Genomic DNA, 21,735 nt, shown 5'->3' on the forward strand with positions numbered 1-21,735 from the left:
GGGCTTCCCCTGCAGACTTCACTCCCTGAAAGAGTGAAGCAGATTCCTCTCAAAGGTGTATTAGAGAAGTTGTGGTGGGATGGTATGAGACTAACTCCAGAGAAAGCTTTTACCCGTGTGTCCTTGCTGCCCAAACTCGCCCAACTGTATGCACGGACAACTTCCACTGTTTACCCAACACTTGGGCCAACACAGAGGCTATACAGTTAAGAAGGCATGCAGACTGTCCCCTCCAGAAGCTAAGGTGTGACTTCAGGCCACTTGTCCATTCTTATGGGGGAATCCCCTTTCATGCACCCATCAAGGCCTAGAATTCCTATGTATTCCAGCTTCTGAGATTTTTGTATTGGCTCCCTGGCTAGAATCCATGGAAAACTTTCCCACAGAACTGGATGTGTCCCTTGCAAGAGACTATTTGCCATCCACATGCCAAGCTATTATGCTGTCGGCCACAGCTGCCCTTGGAATGCCACCTCATCCACTGAGCTATATTACTGGGCTTATGCCCAGGTCCTGACACCTGCCCAATACTTGCTCAATGCAAATTGGACTAGTCAATGTTTGTTTGTTTGTTTGTTTGTTTAAGACAGGGTCTGGATCTGACACCCAAGCTGGAGTGCAGTGGCGCAATCCCAGCTCACTGCAGCCTCAACCTCTCCGGTTCAAGCAATACCTCCCGAGTACCTGGGTACAACAGGCACGTGCCACCATTACTGGCTAATTTTGGTATTTTTTGTAGAGATGAGGTTTCATCGTATCGCCCAAGCTGGTCTCGAACTCCCGGGCTCAAGCAATCTGCCTGTCTCAACCTCCCAAAATGTTGAGATTATAGGCGTGAGTCATTGCACCCAGCATATTCAATGTTTACTAAAAGCTCCTTCTGCTCCAACCTTACACCTTATCTGACTCTCAACATTCTATTCAGCTTTTGAGAAGAACTCAAAAGCCAGATATCTCATTCAATAATGCAGCAGATATTGTTCCTCATAACAGTCCCGCAAGGATATGTGGGGAAAAGAAAACTTCTGGGTTTCTTAGTTGAAAGCAACAAAAATAGACTTTGGGCAGCACAGTCTTTACAGGAAAACTGGAGAAAGAGGCTCAGAAAACTCCCAGGTACCTAGGAAGGCTGGGCAGTTAGAACCACAGGCCAGACTCTGCCATAGAACGAGAAGAGTGAAGGCACCATGGTTGTCCCCGCTGGACACCGGTAGATATGGGTTATTTTACCACCTCTGTGGCCCCTGGAAATCAGATGCTGTACAGTCACTGCTACAGTGACCAGAATGAGTTCTCCATGGCCAATGATGTGTGTGTGTGTGTGTGTCTGTGTGTGTCTGTGTGTGTGTGTGTAAGATACTGAATCCAAATTTAAAACACAGGGGATTTGGTGCTAAGTTGGCATTCTAGCTTCCAGGAAAGTTAGGGAATCAACTCTATGACCCTTTAGGCCTCTGGAGTAGAAGGAACTCTCTTCCTCCTATAAAGACTTTTATCGGGTTTATTTCCTAAACATAGGAAGGTGGTTTTGAGGCCACGCAGTCAAACAATTGAACAAGCAAACAAAATGACAAGCATGTGCTAAATGGAATGAGTGATGCATGGAATGTTGTCTTCCATGGTTTTGAATCACTCAAATGGAAAGAGTGTATGTATGTGTGTGTGTGTGTGTGTGTGTGTATATGTTTATATACATATATCTCATATAGTTTAACAAGACACTGTCCCTACTCGCATCAGGGTATTTTCATTGCCATTGCTTTGTTCTGTTTCTACAAGGCAAGGCTGGGACTGAAGAAACCAACCCATAGCATGAGACTAGGAGGGATGACAGATATGCTGAATAACAGACTAAAGATTTAAATTTTAAAATATTTCAGTAGAACTGATCAATGGACCAAACTCAGCAATAGGAAAAGTAACAGCAATAAGAATAACAGCAACTCCATTCCATGAGCTGTTTTAAACAGTTTTATAGATTAATATCATTTAATAACAGAGCTGCTTTAGAAGGCAGATACTGACATTAACCCCAGTGCGATGGGGAAATTGAGAAGCAGATAGAGACTTGCACAGCTGGTTAGTGGCATGGTCACGCCTGGAAGCAGGGAAGCCTGACTCCAGAGCCTGTGCTAACACCACTGAAGGTGACTTATCATGTCTTATGTGCACAGGGACAGGTGGGGAAATGCAGCTTAACAGCAGCACGTAAGGAAAAACAAATAAACAAATAAACTGTGGAGCATAAGTCCTCTGGGTGATGTGGCTGGCAATAAAAGCTAATGTAATGTAGCCTCAGGCTGCAATAAAAGAAGTGTGTAGAAGGGAGTTGATAATCTAGAGTCTAGCTGCCTAGATTTCTGGCTTTAGTCCTTTCCTCTGAGGAAAGCTAGAGACAAAAAAAAAAAATGGGGAGTTCAATCTGGAGATTTTAAGCCTGGGGAGAGGGCATCCTGGAAGACAACTTAAAAAATGAATAATTACAGCAGGGAGCTGTGGCTCATGCCTGTAATCCCAGCACTTTGGGAGGCCAAGGTGGGTGGATCATGAGGTCAGGGGTTCGAGACCAGCCTGACCAACATAGTGAAACACCCTCTCTACTAAAAATACAAAAATTAGCTGGGTGTGATGGCACACTCCTGTAATCCCAGCTACTCAGGAGGCCGGGGCAGGAGAATCGCTTGAACCCGGGAGGTGGAGGTTGCAATGAGCCAAGATCGCACCACTGCACTCCAGCCTGGGCGAGAGAGGGAGACTCCATCTCAAAAAAAAAAAAAAAAGAAAAGATTAATTGCAATGTGGAGGAAGAATTACATCAATAATTACATCTATCCTGCATAGCATCATAGGCTACATCCAAGAACATAACCTTTGGGGAGACAGTTTGGCTCAACTGAAGGAAGCATTTCCAAGAGTGAAGGTTCCCAATGTCTCAGTGGTTTGCATAAGTGGGTAATGAGTTCCATATCACTAGCAATGCTACAACTACCACCAGGACACGGTAGCAATGATTCAAGGACGTGATGGCAGAGTTTGTTGGTCTAGGTGGCCTCTGTAGTCTCTCCCTATCATGTAGGAGTAGAATTCTGTTATTTCTTCCACAAACCACTCTTGATCACCAAACTGGATGTGACTTGTCCTTCCTGTGGCCCAATTTAATGCTTCCTTTGGGGTCCTTACAGTATAAAGCTTTGAGTTTTAATCAACAACCCTAGTATTCTCTGTGCTGTTAATATTGTCAGCTCTCTGAAGGGAAGCCCTTGTGATTTGACCACTTCTGTGTGCCCAACCCAGGACTTTTCGTTACTTTAATGACAAAGAAATGAGTTTGAAATGAATTTCAAACCAAACCCTGCCAAAGTGTCCTCTATAGGCTTGGCAGTGGCAAGGTAAGGACATCATTCTTACTCTGTTCTTTACAGAACCTTGGAAGGGAGTTAGTAATAGGAGGTGAATATAAAGTAGGATAGAACTTAAGGCCAGGGCCAAGTGTTGCATTTTGCAATGTATTATCAAACAGCATATGAAATGACACTGGACTGACCACGAACTTCCAAACAAGAGATTCATGTAAAACTTTTAACCTAACTGCCCAAGGACATCAGAGGGTGCAGCTTTACATAAACAAATGAACTAATGATATGTTTACAAAGAAATCAGGCCACAGGTACAACTATTTAAATAATCAATTAAACAATGACCTTTGGCCAGGCACGCTGGCTCATGCCTGTAATCCCAGCACTTTGGGAGGCCTAGGCGGGCGGATCACAAGGTCAGGATTTCGAGACAAGCTTGACCAACATAGTGAAACCCCATCTCTACTAAAAATACAAAAATCAGCCAGGAGTGGTGGCACGTGCCTAGTCTTAGCCACTCCGGAATCTGAGGCAGAGGAATGGCTTGAACCCGGGAGACAGAGGTCACAGTGAGCCGTGACCTTGCCATTGCACTCCAGCCTGAGCAACAGAGCAAGATTCCGTCTCAAAAATAAAGAAGAGGAAGAAGAAGAAGAAAAAGAGATTGGGTTAAGAGCCTCAAGAGCACAGTTCTGTTCCATTAGACTCTAAATTACTGTGGGATCCTGGGCAAGTCCTGGTTCCTCTCTGGGTTCCTGAACCCTCATCTCTAAATGAAGGTTGACTGGAATAGCTGATGATTCAGTTAGTGACTTCATACATCTGATTCCTGAGAATTCTACTTGGTAAAATGGAGTCCTCAGCCCTCCTTAGAGAAAGTAGTGGATTCAGTGGTTTGAAGTGGTTAGACTGTCTGCTATAGGGAACCTGATTTAAGATGCCACGTGGTAAAGCGGGCAATGACAACATGGAGTGGAAGCAGATGGGAGTGATGAGGATGGTGACAGGTCTGGAAACTGTATCTCATCAGATTAGCTGACACTCTGAATGGTGGAAGCAGCCTGATATGGTGACTAAGCTTCAGCATCTGACGCTTGGGTTACAATCCCAGCTTTGTCAATTACCAGCTGTGGAATGCTAGAATACGTGATTTTCACTGCACCCCCTCTGCCCGCCCCCCATAAGATGCTGGCAACAGTCTTAAGTAGCTCATGAGGGCATTGTGAGTAAATCTCATATTATATAGAATGTTCTTAGTACAGTGCCTGAAACTAACAAAGTGTTCAATAAATGCAGGGTTTTAACTATTATCCAATACCAGGTACCAAATAATTGCAGAGCCTTCAGGAAAAGGAAAAAGTGAAGTGGGGGTCAAAATATAACTATTGGGAGAAAGTTACCAAAAAAGTTATTTCAGCTCCTTCTTCATTAAAATGGAGTGCTTTTAATGACTAGAGTTAATGAATCACCTGTTCACTCCTGGATTCCCTGAGAGGTAGTTAGCAGGCAGTCATCAGGACATTTAAGAAGCTGTAGGATTATTGGGAAAACAAAAAACCTGCTGATAAGGGAGTTGGATCAGAGGATCTCAGAAGTTCCCATTATGGGTAAAATTTGAGATTTTGTAGGAGCTGAGCGTTGAGCAGTCAGATCAGCTCTTCCGTGTCCGTCTCCAGAGAGTGAAGGAGGCTTGAGACATGCACCAAACATAGTGGAACACTCCTGAGCATTTAGAGTCACAGCAGGTTTGGGAAGCCAGCTTTCCTTCTCCCCAGACTCATGAGCTTAGACAAGTGTCTTAAATTCCCTCTGAGAGTCATTTTCCTATTTGTAAATGGAGATGAGAGTACCTTCCTCTCGGGGTGGTTGTACAGAATAAATGAGGTACCTGGTAGAGCGCCCAGCACACAGTAGGATCTCACAAAGTTGTCTCTCTCTCCTTCCTTTTCCCGGGCAAATACAGACAGATATTCCCTTTCATTGCAAGGTGCAGGCAGAAGGGAACGCCAGCCTGGGGCAAGAACAGATGACACCGGCGAGCCGCAGATGGGAAACGGCAGGACAACCTGGAAGGTCCCGGAGCCTTGGAAAGCCCAGCCTGGCTGTGATCTTGGGTGAGAAACAGTCGGAAAACCAATCAGGGCTAAGAGAGGGTGAGGACTCCGTTGTTTTTAGCATGATTCCAAATCACTGTGCTTTTGCCTGGGCCTGCCAAAGACAGAAACCCACAAGGCAGGACCAGGACTTTTTCAGCCACCGTCTATTTATGAGTTAAAACTGTCACTGCTCAAAACCCTTACAATCCCAAAATACATTTACCTGAAAAACAAACAGGAATACTCTTGAAATGGAGACGATTTATCAAGAGACTAATTATCTTTTGAGCTCGTCTGGAATAGTAATGAGCCCCTTTTAAATGAAAGCAAACCTGTGATGAATATCTCAATATGGTGTGCTTAGCAAACTTTCCCAGTAAGGTATTACTGCAGGGTAACTTACCACAGCAACCCATATGCAAAATGAACTGAGGGAAAAAATGCAAAGGTAGGAAGGAGGCAGGCAGTGTTCAAAAGCAGTAATTAGCTCTCAAATCTCAAATCCCGACTGCCTCTTGACTCTTTTAAGTGGAAGAGGGATGAATCACTTAAATTTACGAAATCATTCAAAAAAGGCAGGCACTAAGAAACAATTCATTGCTAATTGGGAGAGGCCTCAATCTAAAACAAATGTTCCATGCAAGATTTCTGGCCTTATAATGATACCTGTTCTCATTAGTCTGTAAAACTGAATCCCAAGTCTGTTTCAGACAGGGCAAGCAACCCCGGGACATACTGAAGGCTCATCGTGAGCTAGGCCTTGTACTAAACTCTCATTTTATCTTTACAAGAATCTTAGGATGTAGATATTATTACTAAGTCTATCGTTACCGTGAAGACACCTAAGTCTTGGGGAGCTTATCTAGCTTATTCTTGGTCACATACTTTGTAAGTAATGGAGGCAAAACTCCTCCCTCACAAAATATAAGACTACACCAAAAAACCTCAGTAATCAACATAAGTAATACTTTAATGCAGTATTTTAAAATTCAAGATTAGTTAGCCGGGTACAGTGGCTTACACCTGTAATCCCAGCACTTTGGGAGGCCAAGGCAGGAAGATTGCTTGAAGCCAGGAGTTTGCGACCAGCCGTGAGCTGCAATCATAACACCGCACTCCAGAGCGAGACTCTGTCTCTAAAAACGTAAATAAATAATGAAGATTAGTGGGAAAAAAAATCTATGATGAGCAAAAGTCAAAATTTTCAATCAAGACAGAATCCAGCCATGCACTTACTTGGCCTCACTCTCTTCACCCTCATCCTGGCCCTGCTGCTGCACACTATTGCTTCCAAGATTGAATACCTGGTCCAAGCCTCTAGCATGAAGAAAACTGAACTTTCCAGAATGAGTTTATGGGTAAAACATTCCAGAGTTCCAAGGCAGGGTAGGTATGCAGCAATTTGAGCTACTATGCTTATCCTCGCTTCCTCCACCCTTGCTCTTTTTGAGAATAACAAAGATGCATTGATAGCAGGGGCTCTACCCTAAATTCTCACTGTTTGCTCTCACTGATGGAGCCTGATGGAGACTGAAATGAGATCTCTACGTGTCCTAAACTAAGATCAGGGAGGAGCCTCCCCTACCATGCTGGTTGCCATGTGAGGTGATCATCACAGTGAGGACAAAGCCAGGCTCCAGGCCATTTTCTTCAAGAGAGCTGAATGTGAAGAGCTAACTTTGATTTGTGAAAATCATTTCAGTGCAGAAGACCGTGTCAGGAGGATTTCTGGCAAATAAAGGGTGTGGAGTTTAGGAATCGAAGGCTTTATTTCACCTGCAACAACCAGGAAATTTTGAGAATAAACCCCTGCTCATTCACAAATATTGTTTGAGAAACACTTGGTGCCAAAAAACATAAAATAAGACCTTGGCTACTGTTTACTGCAGTCCTTAAAGCTGTTTATATCAGTTTCCTAGATTCAGCTCTTCAAGTGGCTTAAATGAGGGGGGGGAGAGAGAGAGAAAGAGAGAGAGAAAGAGAGAGAGAGAGAGGAGAAATTAGCCTCCATGAGAAATAGCATCATTAGTCTCCCTCATACTTTTGAGTTTCTTCCTCCTTTCCCTCTCTTCTCTCTCACATTCCTCTCACCTAATTTCCTGATGTACCAGATTTTCTGACTGAGCAGAAACCTCGACCACAGAGACTGTGAGAGAAATGCTTTGTCTCAGTAAGAATCCCTGAACTCTGCAACTGTCCCATGACTAATTAAACCAAATAACAATGAAATTTTGCCTCCAGTTCTAACAATGTGCATTATTCACAAGAGCTTAGAATTTAAAATTGTCCTTTTTTAAGTTAAATAAACTGTCCAGTGATAAGTGAACGTCGGTTTACAAAACACTTTGTCTTACTTTCCACTGAGTTACTTAATACTCCCTCCCATAATCTATTTGCATTGATTCCTTCTTCATCAACTGTCTATGCATTCCAACACAGCTCAGAGCTGCAAAGAACTCCACTGCTGAATCACCAGGGAGGCAACTGTACTCACTTAAGACAAAAAACACAATTAAGTATCCACTTAAAACAGTACTTATTTTTTTAATAGAGTTTTCCTCTTAATCATAATATAGCATTAGTTTCTTTTTGCATTCTCCTCCTCCTGAACTTTCATGACACATCAAACAGGAGCAAATATAAATCTGTGTAGCCTGAAATACACAATTTAATCATAAGTCATAATTTCCATATCACTGAGGAGAAAAAAAAATCAAATGATTATACTCCAGTGCATGAGGAGCAATCTTGAATTAAATTTTATTCTCTGCTAAAGTTAGGTTTTCACAGCAGTATCAAGAATGGTTTAAAGGAAATAGGAAAACATTTACTGCTATATTAAAACTCCATGCCCCTAAGTGTTTACCGAAGATCAAACTGCTATTCCTTTTTGCAAATGAGAAATGTCTTGCAGACGTCTTCAAAACCTCATGTAAGAACGGGCAATGGTATCACAGTAGTCTCACTGATATTTTTCTTCTTTATCCATCCCCTTCCACTTGGAGTCAGAAATGATGCTCTTTTTGCCAGAAAAAAATCCAGAAAATCCTCCCAGATCACTGTCTCAGTGAGAACTGACCTTGTTTATCCTGCAGCCCAGCCCCCACCCTGGCTGCTGCTCAATGTCAAGTTACAAGATTTCCCAACTTTCTAGTAAACTCCAAAGTGGGAAGTAGAGGCTGAAGGTAACAGGATCCACCCACTAGAAAGATGCTAATCCTGACAAACTGCTCGAGCAGTAGCTTGAACCACAGCTAGATTGAATTCGGTGTCTCCTGAGAGGGCCAGACAAGGCTGGTAAGTAACAAAACCGCTTTTCATGATGCCCTCAAAAGCAGATGGGCTCCATGCAGAAAGTTGGAGAAGGGTGCCATTGCCCTCTAGTGGCCAGAAGTGCAATCTTCCGCGAAGGAGTCCATTTCCAGAGATGTACAAGGCTCTCAATGTCAGGGTAAAATTATAGCAGAAACATGTCTAATTATGCTCCTCGAGTGTTTTCTTTAGTCCTTCCTGCTCATAAGGGAGGCTGCGGATGGCTATCACAGGAATCCTGATGGAACAGCTCATTCTTAACTCCTACTGGTGCACCAGGATGTGTCCAATTTTCTCCAGCTTTCTTTTTCTTTTTCTTTAGCAGACCTGTTGATGTTTTTCCCCTAATCAATTAAATCACAAATTCATATAGACCAACTATTTTTATATATTTCAGAGTTAATAACTTTAAATTAAAAAGGCTGAAAACTCACAATTCTTGGTAAGTTCAGAATAGGGATTCTTGACAAATTAGGTAACTTTTTATGAAACAGCAGCCAATTCCATAAGGGAGAAAATCATCCCAAACACATTTCAGTCCCTTAAATCATGGACTAGTGAATTTACACAGTGCTCAAATTTTCTAGGAAAAAAACCTGGAAGTTCATAGTCATTCTTCAAATTTGACAATTCAAGAAAAAAAGTTTGATATCTACTTTCAAACTTTCTATATTCCACTGTTTTATTATTATTGAATGATTAAGTATGCCTGTGATCAAAGTGAAAATATCAATATTGAAAGTAAATTCCAATGAAATTGTTATGTTTCTCGAACATCTACCCACATAAATGTATTAAGAATGAAGGAAGACTAAAATCAGATTCGAAGATCTTGTTTAGATGGTTCTGAAAAACAGATCTGAATATAACAGATCAACGTTTACCAACTTCGTAAGTTACCACTTCATAAGTCACAGGAATTCACAGGCAAGGTTCCAGGACACGCTATGCTCCTGGGAGTGCAGTACTGGCATTGTAAATCAGACCACGAGGTCAATGTCATGGCGTTTCCCATACGAGGGTCCCCAAACCAGAATCTTTACAAAGCAGCCATGTAATTCTATTCAAAGGGGAAGAAAAACCATGAATTATGAAGACAACTGCATTAAAAGAGCATGAAATTGATCCTTATTCCCCCAAATCACGGCGTGGCTCTCCAAGTCTGTCCCCTGCCCCCTCCTCCCACAAATACCCAAACATGCACATCCACAACCACCACTCTACAGAGGAAACATGAGTTCTAAGACATAAAAAAATTGCGCGGTAACTATTTTTTTTGTTTTCAAATTAACAAACGATTGCATCTTAATTGAAAATAGAATTTAGGTTTCTAGTAATTTTGCTGTCTGGTGTTCTGATAAGAACGCTGAACGTAATGAAAGTTCTGAAGTGCTATCAAGATGGTCCACTGCTTCAGTGAGAACTATTTTAAAAGCTTATTTTCCTAGGAAGCAATAAGCAGCCATTTGAATAAATCTACATGTCTGGGCCTCGCCAGATTATCCAGTCTCAATCCGTCCAAGGCATGCCTTCATTCCCCCTTCCCCAGGGCTGAGGAAGGTGGTTTGTTCTTTCAAACAATGTCATAAAATGCCCAGTTTATGCAGACTCTGAAGTAACAACTAAAATGATAGTAATAATTTTTATTAATAATAGTGCATGCCTGCAAGACGTTTTAATGTCTTAATTTACAGTGTCTCAAAAGTAAGATGTAAAGATAATTCTTACTCAAGCAAAGATGCCCTTCCCTGGTCTCTACTGAAAAGCACTCACATTCCTTTTGTACTAGGCTGGATTTCAGTTTTACATACAGGTTCGAATTCCAGAGCCCACTGGCCAACTCCAAAACTTGAAATCAGAGATTGCATTTAAGGAACTTTAGTGGCTGGAGCCTCAGAGTGCCTCTCGTATTGGCCACAACTCTGTCCCTTTGTTTTGTAACTTTTTTTCCTTTGTCCTATTGGAAGAAGACTAGGCTCCCTGCAGCTAGGGTTGGGCAGTTAATATTTCTGCTCTGGTGTCTGCACCTACGTATTTGCAGGAAAAACAATTCCAGGATTAACGAAAAGAAGGTCAGTCCCTTCTCTTCTCCTCTGCCAACATATTAGGCTCTAGCGCTCAGAGCCCAGCCTGGCAAATGTGCTGATGCGATGCTAAAGGATCCTCGCTCCTGAGAACACATCTGCATCCCCATCCCCAGGAAATCCAGACACCCCGCAAAACCATCGATGTCTGCTGCAAGCCCAAGTGATAAGGAAATTGATCCGTCCTCTCGCCAGATTAATTATGCTAGCTTCCCTGTGATTAAAACGAAAACTTACTGCCTCATATTAAACCGAAAGCCATGATAAGAAGAAGAAAATAAAAGATTTCAGAGCGATCGTAGCAAGATTTCTTTGGGGGGAGACGAAGCGAAGACTTTAGTGAAATCTATACCCTCATACAGCAGGGTTTCAAGAACAATCCCCCCCACTCCCATCCCTTAGGGATGACCGGTCGTCATGCAGGGATGGTATTAAATAATTAAAAGATGCAATTTCTTAATAGCAGTGTGATGGCCTATGAAATTCCTACTGCATTATCAGCAAAAGCAACAGGGCTTCTTCTAGCACCTAGAAAACCTTTCACCCGGGAGAGGCAGGCGCGGGGAGCCCCCTGCGAAAGTAGGCCCTCGGCAAAAAACGGACAAGGAGGCCGGACCCGCAAGCCTCCCCCGACCCCACTTTCTCTGGGGACTCCGCTTCACAGCGTGAGGCGGACCCTCCTACAGTTCCTCCGTGTTGGTGGGGGGCGGGGGTGGCGGGTGCGGAGAAGGGAGCTCTCCTTGCCGCCCTCCCCATCCGGCCGGCTTCTCAGTGCTTCCCACCTCCCGGCTAGCGTTCCGGGGGCAGAGCGCAGGGAGGGAGGCCGTGCTTGCCGGGAGCTGGAGAGGCTTGGCGCGCTCCGAGAGGCGGCGCAGGTTTCGGGAAGGTTTGGTTCTCAAAGTTAACGTTGACCCCGGCAGCTTTCGCCCATCCCAAGCCAGAGGCGAACCCGAGTCTGGGCCGCTCATGGACCTACCCCCGAGCTGGTGGGAGCTTACAAACGGGCGCCGGAGCTTCCACAGAGACTCGGGCTGGAGGGCTGTAGCGCACGGCAGCTGCCTACCCCAGAACCGCAGTCGGCGGCCCCAAACCCACGCTATTAAAGTGCGGGCAATCGCCTTCCGGAGCTAGGGTCCTTCCGTTTTCCCGGGCTTCCCCGGCAGTCTCGACTGGAGGGACTGAGTCCCGGGGAGCTTGAGGCAGGGATCCGGGAGGATGGAGTAAGAACCCCGCAGAGCGCGGTCATGTCGCCGCTTTGGGGAAGCGGCGCAGGGGTGACGGGCACCGCGCCGTGGGCGACTTTCCCCAGAGACATGACCGGGGGCAGTCGGCGTGTCCGGAGCTCTGCTCTGCAGCTTCTTGCCCCAGCCAGGTACAAACCCCCTCTGCCGCGGCCTCGGCGCAGACCCCAGAGGAGGCCGGAGCCCGGGAGAGTCGTGGAGCGCACATCTGGAGCCCCCGTCCCCTGCATTGCCCGCGCCCACAGCTGGCTCCCTTCTCCCTTTCTGATTTTTAAACAAATCTCTCCCTCCCTTTTGCTTTGCATCAGTGAAACCTTCTCGACTCGGATACCACCGTCTCCCCCACCACCCCGCCCCGCCAAGACATTCTCTTCCTGAGAAAATCCTGCCCCCCACTCCAAGAAGCCCCAACCAGGCGAGAGGAAGGGACTGGCGGCGCGCCTCACCTGGGGCCCTAGCGGGTGGACGCAACCTCCGGGCCGCCCGTCCCTGGCGCAGGGCAAGCGCTGCGGTGTTAGCCCCGGCCCCAGTCCCGGTCCCATTCACAAGTCAGCGGCGGCTGCGAGCGGCCCCCGCGGCATCTGCTCCTCGGCCCGCGACGCTCCCCTCGGCTGGCGGCGGCCGCGGAATGAGCCGCCGAGCGCGCTAGTGGCAGGAATGAGAAACCGGGGGGAGGTGGCGGGCGGGCGGGCGGGGGGGGGGGCGGGAGGAGGGAGGCTGCCGCTGGGAGGGAAGGAAAGGGCGGGGGCTGAGAGAAGCAGAGGCTGCGAGACGCAGCGAGATGGGCCTCGCAGAGGCTGCGGGGGCCGACCCCGTGCGCGCCCCTCCCCCCAGGGGCCCACAGATGCCAACCCCTGGATTCGTGGCCGCCCCTCCCGCCCCGAGGCGCGGCGCTCCGACTCCCTCAGGGCTCAGATCGAGTCTGGAGCGACTGAAGTTGGGCTCCAGGGACGCACAGCCAATCAGGGAGGGCGGCGGAGGGATGCTGGAGAGGGGTTGGGAGCCCCCATTTTCCTCCTTCCCCCAAATCCGCTCCAGCTGGCCAGGCTGGGCTCTTGCCTGGCGGGCCGGGATGGTGGTTGGGGGAAGGTATCGTCCAAGTGAGGGGAGCAATCGGGAATTCGAGAGCGTGTTCTATTCTTTCTCACTCCACCACCCCACCTTCCAAAAATCCCTCAACGTTGGCGGCTCCAGCCCAGCCCCCAGCCCCCAGCCCCCAGCCCCCTCAATCTCCCATCCCTTGCAAACTCTTCTGGTGGCTTTGGTGGTGAAGTCGGGCGGGGAAGTAGACTTAGGACTTGGGAAGAGCCCAGTCTGCGTTCTCTCTCAGTTCTCCTCTCCTTCAGTGCACCCCACGCAACGCCTCAGAGAGGGGTGAGCGGGGAGCGCTTCGCGGGGGTCGGCCTCGCTCCACCCTTTCGAAGGGTACCTTGTCCCCTACCCCAGCCAGGTATCAGTGGCCCCCGCCGGTAGTGTCACTTGTTGCCACCCCCTCTCTGCAGACCCGCCAGGGTCCGGTGGAGTGAGCGCTTCTGAGGGAGGGAGGGCCTAATGGGGCGCAGCGCCGGAGTCCTGGCTCCTTCCTCCCGTGTTCCCCTCACTGAGGACTCGCTACCAGGAGGGAGCCCCGGGCCTGCTTCCTGCCCTCCCTCCCCGAGTCGCCGGGAGAAAGGGCTGGCAGGGTCAGGGCTTAAGAATCACGACAGGGACTGGGCGGGGCGCTCGTGGTACCGGGAAGGCGTGGGGACCCGCACACCCAGCAGGAAACAACCGTGTCTGTGTGGGGACCCCTGGCTTGAACAAGTTTGCAGGGTGGGAGGAGGAGGCAAGAGAGGAGGCGGAGGAAGGGGGAGACGCCAGTGGGTGAAGGCTAAAAAGGAACAACCTGGGGGGACTGGGATGTGGTTGGGAAAGGAGAAGAAGAAGAGATGGACCCGCGAAAAAGACAGGGAAGGAGGCTGCGGAGGCAAAGCTGGGCGCCACAGCCAAGCAGTTGGAAAGGGCTAGAAGGGAGGAGACGGCCCAGGAGTTAACGGAAAAAGAGGCCGAAAACGGAAGAGAAAGCTTGGGATCCTGAGCGCATGGGGAAGGAACCCCAACGCGGGGCGAAGGCGGGGACGGCCGAACCCCGCCCTCCAGCTCCTGGTCACCAGCCCGCGGGTCCCCGAGCGCCCGCAGCCTCCCGGGTTTCCACGCGGCTTGGGGAGACGCCCGCGGGGGCGGGTGCCGGCGAGGCTGTCCCGGGATCTACCCTCCTGGGCCCGCCCGCCCGCGTTCTTCTTGGCGACTCCAGGATCCGGGTGGCGCTGCGTGCCTGCCCCCAGTTCGCGTCCTGCGCGGAGAGGATGCCTCTGACACCCTCTGTGTGGACGTGGCCTTTAAACTGCTCGTTCCTCCTCTGCGGGGTAAGAGCTGTAAGTTTCCAGCTGCCCAGTTCCCTCAGTCCTCAGCCTTCCCCCTACCATAGGTGTCCAAGGTGATAGCCCCCTGGGTCCCCAGTAACTCCCCAACTTTGCACCACACTCTCTGCGCAAGGGACGCGCGAGGCCATTGACGCCGAGTGCTTTCCGGTAGAGCGCCAGTGAGCGAATCCTGGTGCCTGCCACTACCTCCTCCCGCTGTGGATCCCTGGCCCTGAACCTTTTCAGAGCTCTACCCGGCTTCCTCGGTCTGCCTTGTTGGCCTTTGCTGTAACCCCTAAAACTTTGGGTACTTCCCAAGTCACCGCCGAAAGTCCCCACTCTAATGAGGCATGATGATGGTAATGGGATGCTCTGGTGGCGCCATTTCAGCTTATAAATGAAGTTACTTACACAGGAGAGGAGGGAAAAGGGGTCCGGCTTTCCCTCAGAGATACTCGAGTTTTGCTCTTGTTTGGCTACAAACTATTGCCTGGATTTTCTCAACCCTTCCACGTGGTCCTAGAGGGAGTGTGAAACCACGGTCAATCTGATTATACATATATTATACAAAGATGCCCAGGATCTGTGATGATTAGGACATCTCTTGATCCATGAAGCAAGTTTCATAAACCCCCTTTTGGAAGCGTGTCCAAAGATGAACCTGGCCACATGTCAGCTGACATTAGCTGGACTTTGACCTCTCCCCTCTGTTCAGAATTTATCGAAGCTGTTTTTATAGACCATCCCTTTAGTAATGGGTGCATCAGCCGATTTTTAAAAGTAAGTTAAAAATTGCTTGATAAGTTTCCACTGACACTACACACCTGAATCAGATGGAACCTGGTGTATAGGAGCAGTCAATAATCCTTTGCACAACCCAGCAAGTCTATGCCCAGGATTCTACTCAAAAGAACAGGAAACATGTCCACACTAAAACACACACCAGAATGTTCATAGCAGCATTATTTATAATAGCCCAAATCTGGAAACGATATAAATACCCATCAACTGGTGAGTAGATAAACAAAACAGGGTGTATCCATACCATGGAATATTGTTCAGCAATAAAAGGAGAAGAAATACTGATTTTGTTACATCATGAATGAACTTCAGAAACATATGCTAAAAGCCAAATGAAAAACAACATATTGTATGATTTTCATTTATATGAAATGGCCATTGATATGAAATGAAAAGGCAAATTTATAGAAACAGAAAGCAGTGGTTGCCCGGGGCTAAGGATTTGAACAGGAATTGACTGCAAATAGGACTTGAGGGAATTCTGTTGGGCAATCAAAATGCTCTAAAACTAGATAGTTGTGATGATTGCACAAATCCATACATTTACTAAAATCACTGAATTGTAACCAAGAAAGAAAAAAAATCCTTTCATATCTTTATTCCCAGAATATCTGTGACCTGCAGCTAATCCGCAAGGGGAAACTTGGCAAAGCAGTTTCAGAGAAAAATATGTTAAAAAATATTTCTAGTTCTTATGGAAAGATAACCATATTTCTATTCAGCAAGTTCTATTTTAGCTGCTGCTTTGGAGAACCTTATAAGTTTTAAAGAAAGTTAATTCCCCCCTTTCACTCTTCTAAGTGATTAATTCCTGGGAGCTAGAGTTAGGCATTCCAGTTCGTGACATTTTAAACACACCTACTCATAGACACAGTACAAAGTGCACATTTCAGAGGGGATTCTTTTTTTTTTTTTATGACTATGTTAGGATCTGTCTTAGAAATCCTTATCAAGCACTTGGGTGGAGTATCGCATGATTACAGTTTAGATTTTAAAAAGGAAAAGAATAGGGGAAAAAAAAAAAAAAAGAACCCACTGACAGCTTAAATTGAAAGATTCAGTTCAGCCAGCCAGCCAAAAGTTTGGGTGTTTATCTTAACTTGCCTCACCTTTCCTTCACCTTGTTCTTCTTCAAGGGAGGAAGCCAGCCTTCAAGGGTTGCTCTGGAGTCAGGATTAAACAGCCCCTTCTGCTTCCTGTGGGTTCCAATCCAGACAGATATGAGGCCCAAATGGGCCTTTTCTTGTCTTTGTCCTTGACTGCACAAAGCTGTTAATTTCCTGTCGGTTCCCTCATCAAAGGTACCAGTCTGTCATTCCTTTGATGCGCCTCTCCTCAGACTCTGAAGATAGCCAGACCCTGCTGAGTCAGTTCCTTGTTTAGACTTAGAAGTTCCAGACTCCCCAGGTCTTCTCAAAGCTTCCTGCTCTAGAGGCATCCTTTGGTAAATGGTGTAAAGAATGATGCAAGATCCAAGTGGGGCGTTAGTTTCATCACATTGCAGTGGGCTCCAACCACACCTTCCCCAAGCAGAGGGAGGAAGTTGAGAAAGATGGACTGGGAATACCATTTCTGAATCAGACACTTCAGGAGGATAATCCCACAGTTGGATCTGTAGAGCAAGGTGGGAGGACCACAGGCCTTTGATCTGTGTCTGATTCCTGGCTCTGCCACCCGTTGGTGCCATAACTTTGGCTAAAGACTTTATCTCCTTGAGATGTGCTTTCCAAATCTATACAATGGGCATTACTATCTGTGCCTAGATTGTGGTGGGGATTCAACATGCCCACATACCTAGAGCAAAAAGCACTAAGCTTGGAGCGTAGGCTCAATAAGTGAAAGTTATTAATTACTATTATTAATTATGAGGACTGATTATTATCACATTTTAAATGACCTGAGCAAGAAAGAGACATGCTACAATTGTGAATTACAATAATTATAGAGATTAATTTTATCTTAAATGGAACTCGTTATACAACTGGCCAAGAATGTTATGGCAGTTAAAAATTTCTGACACTGTAAATTGTCTAAATAAGGCTTGTTTGAGGTCACGTAGAATGAGATGTGCCAGCCTTAGGAGCTGAGGCTATGAGTTCATGTCCTAGATCTGCCACAAATTCATTGATTCACCTTGGGAAAGTCATTTCTTTTCTCTGAGCCTCAGTTTCCCTAACTGCAAATAAGAACTTACCTGAAATGAGCTCTGAAGAAGGTTTTTCCAGGGTTTAAATCCTGGACATATTAAGTCCTACTAATCATTTCATGTATTGAGACATCACATTGTACCCTATAAATATGTCCAATTGCTGTGTATTGTTTTGAAAAAATCAGTAACATCTCAGAGACGCAATTCCCCTTTCCAACACTAGGAGCAATCAGCCAATCATCTCAGGCTAAGGCCTGACTCCAGGCAGCCCCTGTCTCTCCAATATACCCTTTTCAACTCTATCAATAACATTTGTCTTTCTCCCTCACTTAAAGTTTAAGTTCCCCAAGGGCAGGGGTGATACTTTTCTAGTTTATTTATGCATCCCTAACATCTAGCATGATGCCTAACATGACATCAAACATAGACATACAATATGCATTTTTGAATGATATATTTGGGTGAACTAAAGCCAATATATTGAATAATACTATGTTGTGAATGATCCCAGCACTCCTCACTTAGAAGAGCATGCATTTACTATCACAGATCTGTGATTTAGCTAGGGTTGCCTGGTCTAAACTAGGCTGAGCTGGGGCAAGTCACCTTCGTTTTCTGCATTTCTCATCCTCCACCCGGGACTCTCCTGGACATATTCTCATGGTGATCAAAACTGCACAAGAGGTGAAGCAGAAATATGCATGACCCCTTGAGGCCTAGGCTCAGGACTGGAAGCTATCTTTTCTACCTTAATCTGTCGGCCAAAGCAGCATGGTCAGATGGAAAGTTAAGGAGTGGAGAAATATGATCTGCTTTTATAAGGGGAGAAACTTTAGTTGCCTGACAAAGAGTGGGGTTACAGGAAAGGGTGAAGTGTTGGGCCACTAATGCAGTCTCACACAGGCAGAAACAGGTTTTCATCATCATTTAGTCTGGACCATCTTGGATCTTCAGGTCCCCTAGGTTATATTCTATAGTCATTGTGACTACAGACACACACACACACACACACACACACACACTCTATATATAGTGACCTATATATTCTCTCTCTCTATATATATATATACACACACACACACACACACACACACATATATATATCCATAACACAGAACAATATTCTGTACAGTGGGGAAGCAATCATGGATTAATACCCAGAAGTAAAATGACTGTCAAGCAGAACACAATGGCTTTTCTGGAATACTATACACACACACACACACACACACACACACACACACACACACACACACATATATATAGAGAGAGATACTATATAATATACAAAATAATTATATGTTATTTTGTATATGGTGACCTATATAATATATAAAAACCTCTATAGTATACCTAGGATTTTAGCCATAGTTTCTAGCTCATAACTGGCACAGCTCTTCTTATAATATTGGGGCATTTTATGTCTAAGAAGCAGGCCTCAGAAAACACAGTCTCTCCCTCTGACCTTCCCCTGTCTCCTTTCATCTGCCCAAGGCTGGACTCTAACCTGTCTATGGGTCATAAGACCCTCATAGCAGAGGGAGTCCTGACCCATAGCCTGGAGACAGGAGTACTGCATAGAAAGGCCAAGAAGAATCTGGACAGGCCTTACTGGGTTTAGATCATAGCCTTTCTGTCTAATCACATCTCTATATGGTTGTCAATCATGCATATCCAGTGAAGTCTCAATAAAAAGTCCAAGAGGATAGAATTTGGGGAGCTTCCAGATAGCTGAACTTGTGGAGGCTCCTGGACCGTAGCGCACCTGGAAGGGGCATAGAAGCTCTGGGCCTTGTTTCCCATACCTCACCTTATGCATCTCTTCATCTGTATCCTTAGTAATATCCTTTATAATAAATCAGAAACTTTAAGTAAGTTTTGCACTGAATTCTGTGCGTCGCTCCAGCAAATTAATCAAACCCACAGAAGGGGTTGTGGGAATTCCAACTTAAAGCCAATCGGTCAGAAGTTCTTGCAGCTAATGTCTGAAGGGCAGGAGCACTCTTGGGCACTGAGTGAGCTCTAACCTGTGGGATCTGATGTGATCTCCAGGTGCAGTGGCTCGCACCTGTAATTCTAGCACTTTGGGAGGCTGAGGCAGGTGGGTCACCTGAGGTAAGGAATTTGAGACCAGCCTGGCCAATATGGTGAAACCCCATCTCTACTAAAAATACAAATATTAGCCAGGAGTGGTGGTGTGCACCTGTAGTCCCAGTTACTCAGGAAGCTGAGACAGGAAAATCACATGAACCCGGGAAGCAGAGGCTGCAGTGAGCCGAAATCATGCCACTGCACTTCAGCCTGGGTGACAGAGTGAGATTCTGTCTCAAAAAAAAAAAAAAAAAAAAAAAAAAAGAGCGAGAGAGAGATAGTGTCAGATGTGGCTAGGAGGAGGACACCCACCCAGCTGGTGTCCACTGCAAAAGTGATCGCTTGCTTGGCGGTGGGGAGAATCTCCCCTTCCATTTGCTCACAAAATCATTTTTCTGTGTTGATGATTATTCTGGTGGAGTGAGAGCAGAGAAATAAAAGTAGTTTGAGGTGTTCGAGGTTTGTTTTTGTTTTTGTTTTTCCTAAATAATCATGAATACAATACTTTAGAACCTTACAGGGGACAGAGAATCAAAAGGCGATTTCAGTCTTATACCAAATCATTGTAACTATGCCCTTCCTCTACATAGAGGTTCAAGTTGGAAAGGAAGAAAGCAAGCAGGAATAATAATGTAATAATCACTAGCTTTTATTCAGCCTGTTTTATATTCCAGAAACATTTATATATAAAACTAACAATCCTCAAAACATTTCTTCAAAGTATGTATTATTGTCCTTATTTTACACATGAAGGAATTAGGATGAGAAAATGATATTCACTGTCCAGTCTAATACAACTGGTGAGTAGTAGAGCTGGGATTCCAACCTATGGGAGTTTGACTCCCATATATTCCCACTAGCCTGACTTTCAGTGGAGAAGCTCATGCAAAAGATTCCAGTCTGGATATAATTGGAGCCGCATGAAGGAAAAAGAAAGGAGTTTTCCTGTATACCTGAGGAGGAGCACATTCATCAGATCTCTAGGCACAGTGCCAGGCACATGATAAATGCACAGAATTTTATTGAAGAGTGGAAGGTGAAAGGGTGAAAGGAAGGCAGAGAGGGAAGGAAAGGAAATAGAAGCAGAGAAGGTAAGAGAGGAAGAAGGAGGGTACAGGCAAGACGTAAGCACGTGGATGAATTTGGAAACCACCTCTTTCTGTGTCAGCCAGAAATCTCTGGATTCTGAGCGCTATGATTTCCCTGCCCCGAATGGTGCTGAGAGCACCTGCCTTATGCACACCTCCTTTCCAAAGTCTAGAAAGTACAACATGAGAGCTGCCCCTTATCTATGAGATCTTCCAATCTAATGCAGTCTCATACAGGCAAGAACAGGTTTTCATCATATCTTCATTCTGGGCCATCTTGGATATTCAAGTCCCCTAGGTTAAAGCCTATAGTCACTGTCACTATGTATGTATGTGTGTGTATGTATATACACACACACACAGACACACACACACGCAAGGAACTGTGGCTAAAAACCTATATATACTTATATACTCCTATATATACTTATATACTCCTATATATACTAATATACTCCTATATATACCATATAAGACCTATATATAGTATATATAGGTTTTTAGCCATAGTTTCTGGCTAGTAACTCGCATAGACCTTGTTATAATATTGGGGCATTTTATGTCTAAGAAGCAGGCCTCAGAAAACACAGTCTCTCCCTCTGACCTTCCCCTGTCTCCTTTCATCTGCCCAAGGCTGGACTCTAACCTGCCTATGGGTCATAAGACCCTCATAGCAGAGGGAGTCCTGACCCATAGCCTGGAGACAGGAGTACTGCATAGAAAGGCCAAGAAGAATCTGGACAGGCCTTACTGGGTTTAGATCATATCCTTTCTGTCTAATCACATCTCTATATGGTTGTCAATCATGTGTATCCAATGAAGCCTCAATAAAAGGTCCAAGAGGACAGAATTTGGGGAGCTTCCAGATAGCTGAACTTGTGGAGGCTCCTGGACAGTGGCGCACCTGGAAGGGGCATAGAAGCTCTGGGCCTTGTTTCCCATACCTCACCTTATGCATCTCTTCATCTGTATCCCTAGTAATATCCTTTATAACAAACCAGAAACTTTAAGTAACTTTTGTCCCTTGATCACTCAAGCTTTCTTGCTGTTCAGACAAGTTACCAGGTTCAAGATCTTTGCACTTGCTGTTCCTATTGTCTGGAACACCCTTTCCC

General features: G+C 45.8%; 2 protein-coding genes across 2 annotated transcripts in view; both read right to left on the reverse strand.

Moving 5' to 3' along the window:
- LOC105491475 (cadherin 11) overlaps nucleotides 1-12,709 on the reverse strand; it is a 180,197-nt gene extending 167,488 nt beyond the window's left edge. The window contains exon 1 of the mRNA XM_011757968.3: nucleotides 12,536-12,709. The gene's annotated coding sequence lies outside the window, so the exon portion shown is untranslated. The remainder of the gene's footprint in view (nucleotides 1-12,535) is intronic.
- Nucleotides 5,390-12,631, reverse strand: LOC139359763 (uncharacterized). The gene is made up of 2 exons (XM_071083695.1): nucleotides 7,038-12,631; nucleotides 5,390-6,588 (listed from the first exon to the last, which is right to left on the reverse strand). Exon 1 carries the CDS (start codon nucleotides 12,629-12,631, stop codon nucleotides 11,948-11,950), a length of 684 nt encoding a protein of 227 aa, XP_070939796.1. The 3' UTR covers nucleotides 5,390-6,588; nucleotides 7,038-11,947.
- Nucleotides 12,710-21,735: the final 9,026 nt, after the last annotated feature.

The sequence above is a fragment of the Macaca nemestrina genome, chromosome 18, assembly GCF_043159975.1.
Source record: "Macaca nemestrina isolate mMacNem1 chromosome 18, mMacNem.hap1, whole genome shotgun sequence".
Lineage (NCBI taxonomy): Eukaryota > Metazoa > Chordata > Mammalia > Primates > Cercopithecidae > Macaca > Macaca nemestrina.

What these genes read in the sequence shown, in the direction of transcription:
- LOC139359763 (XM_071083695.1), bottom strand. Translation starts at nt 12,631, where the DNA reads ATGGGACCGGGACTGGGGCCGGGGCTAACACCGCAGCGCTTGCCCTGC.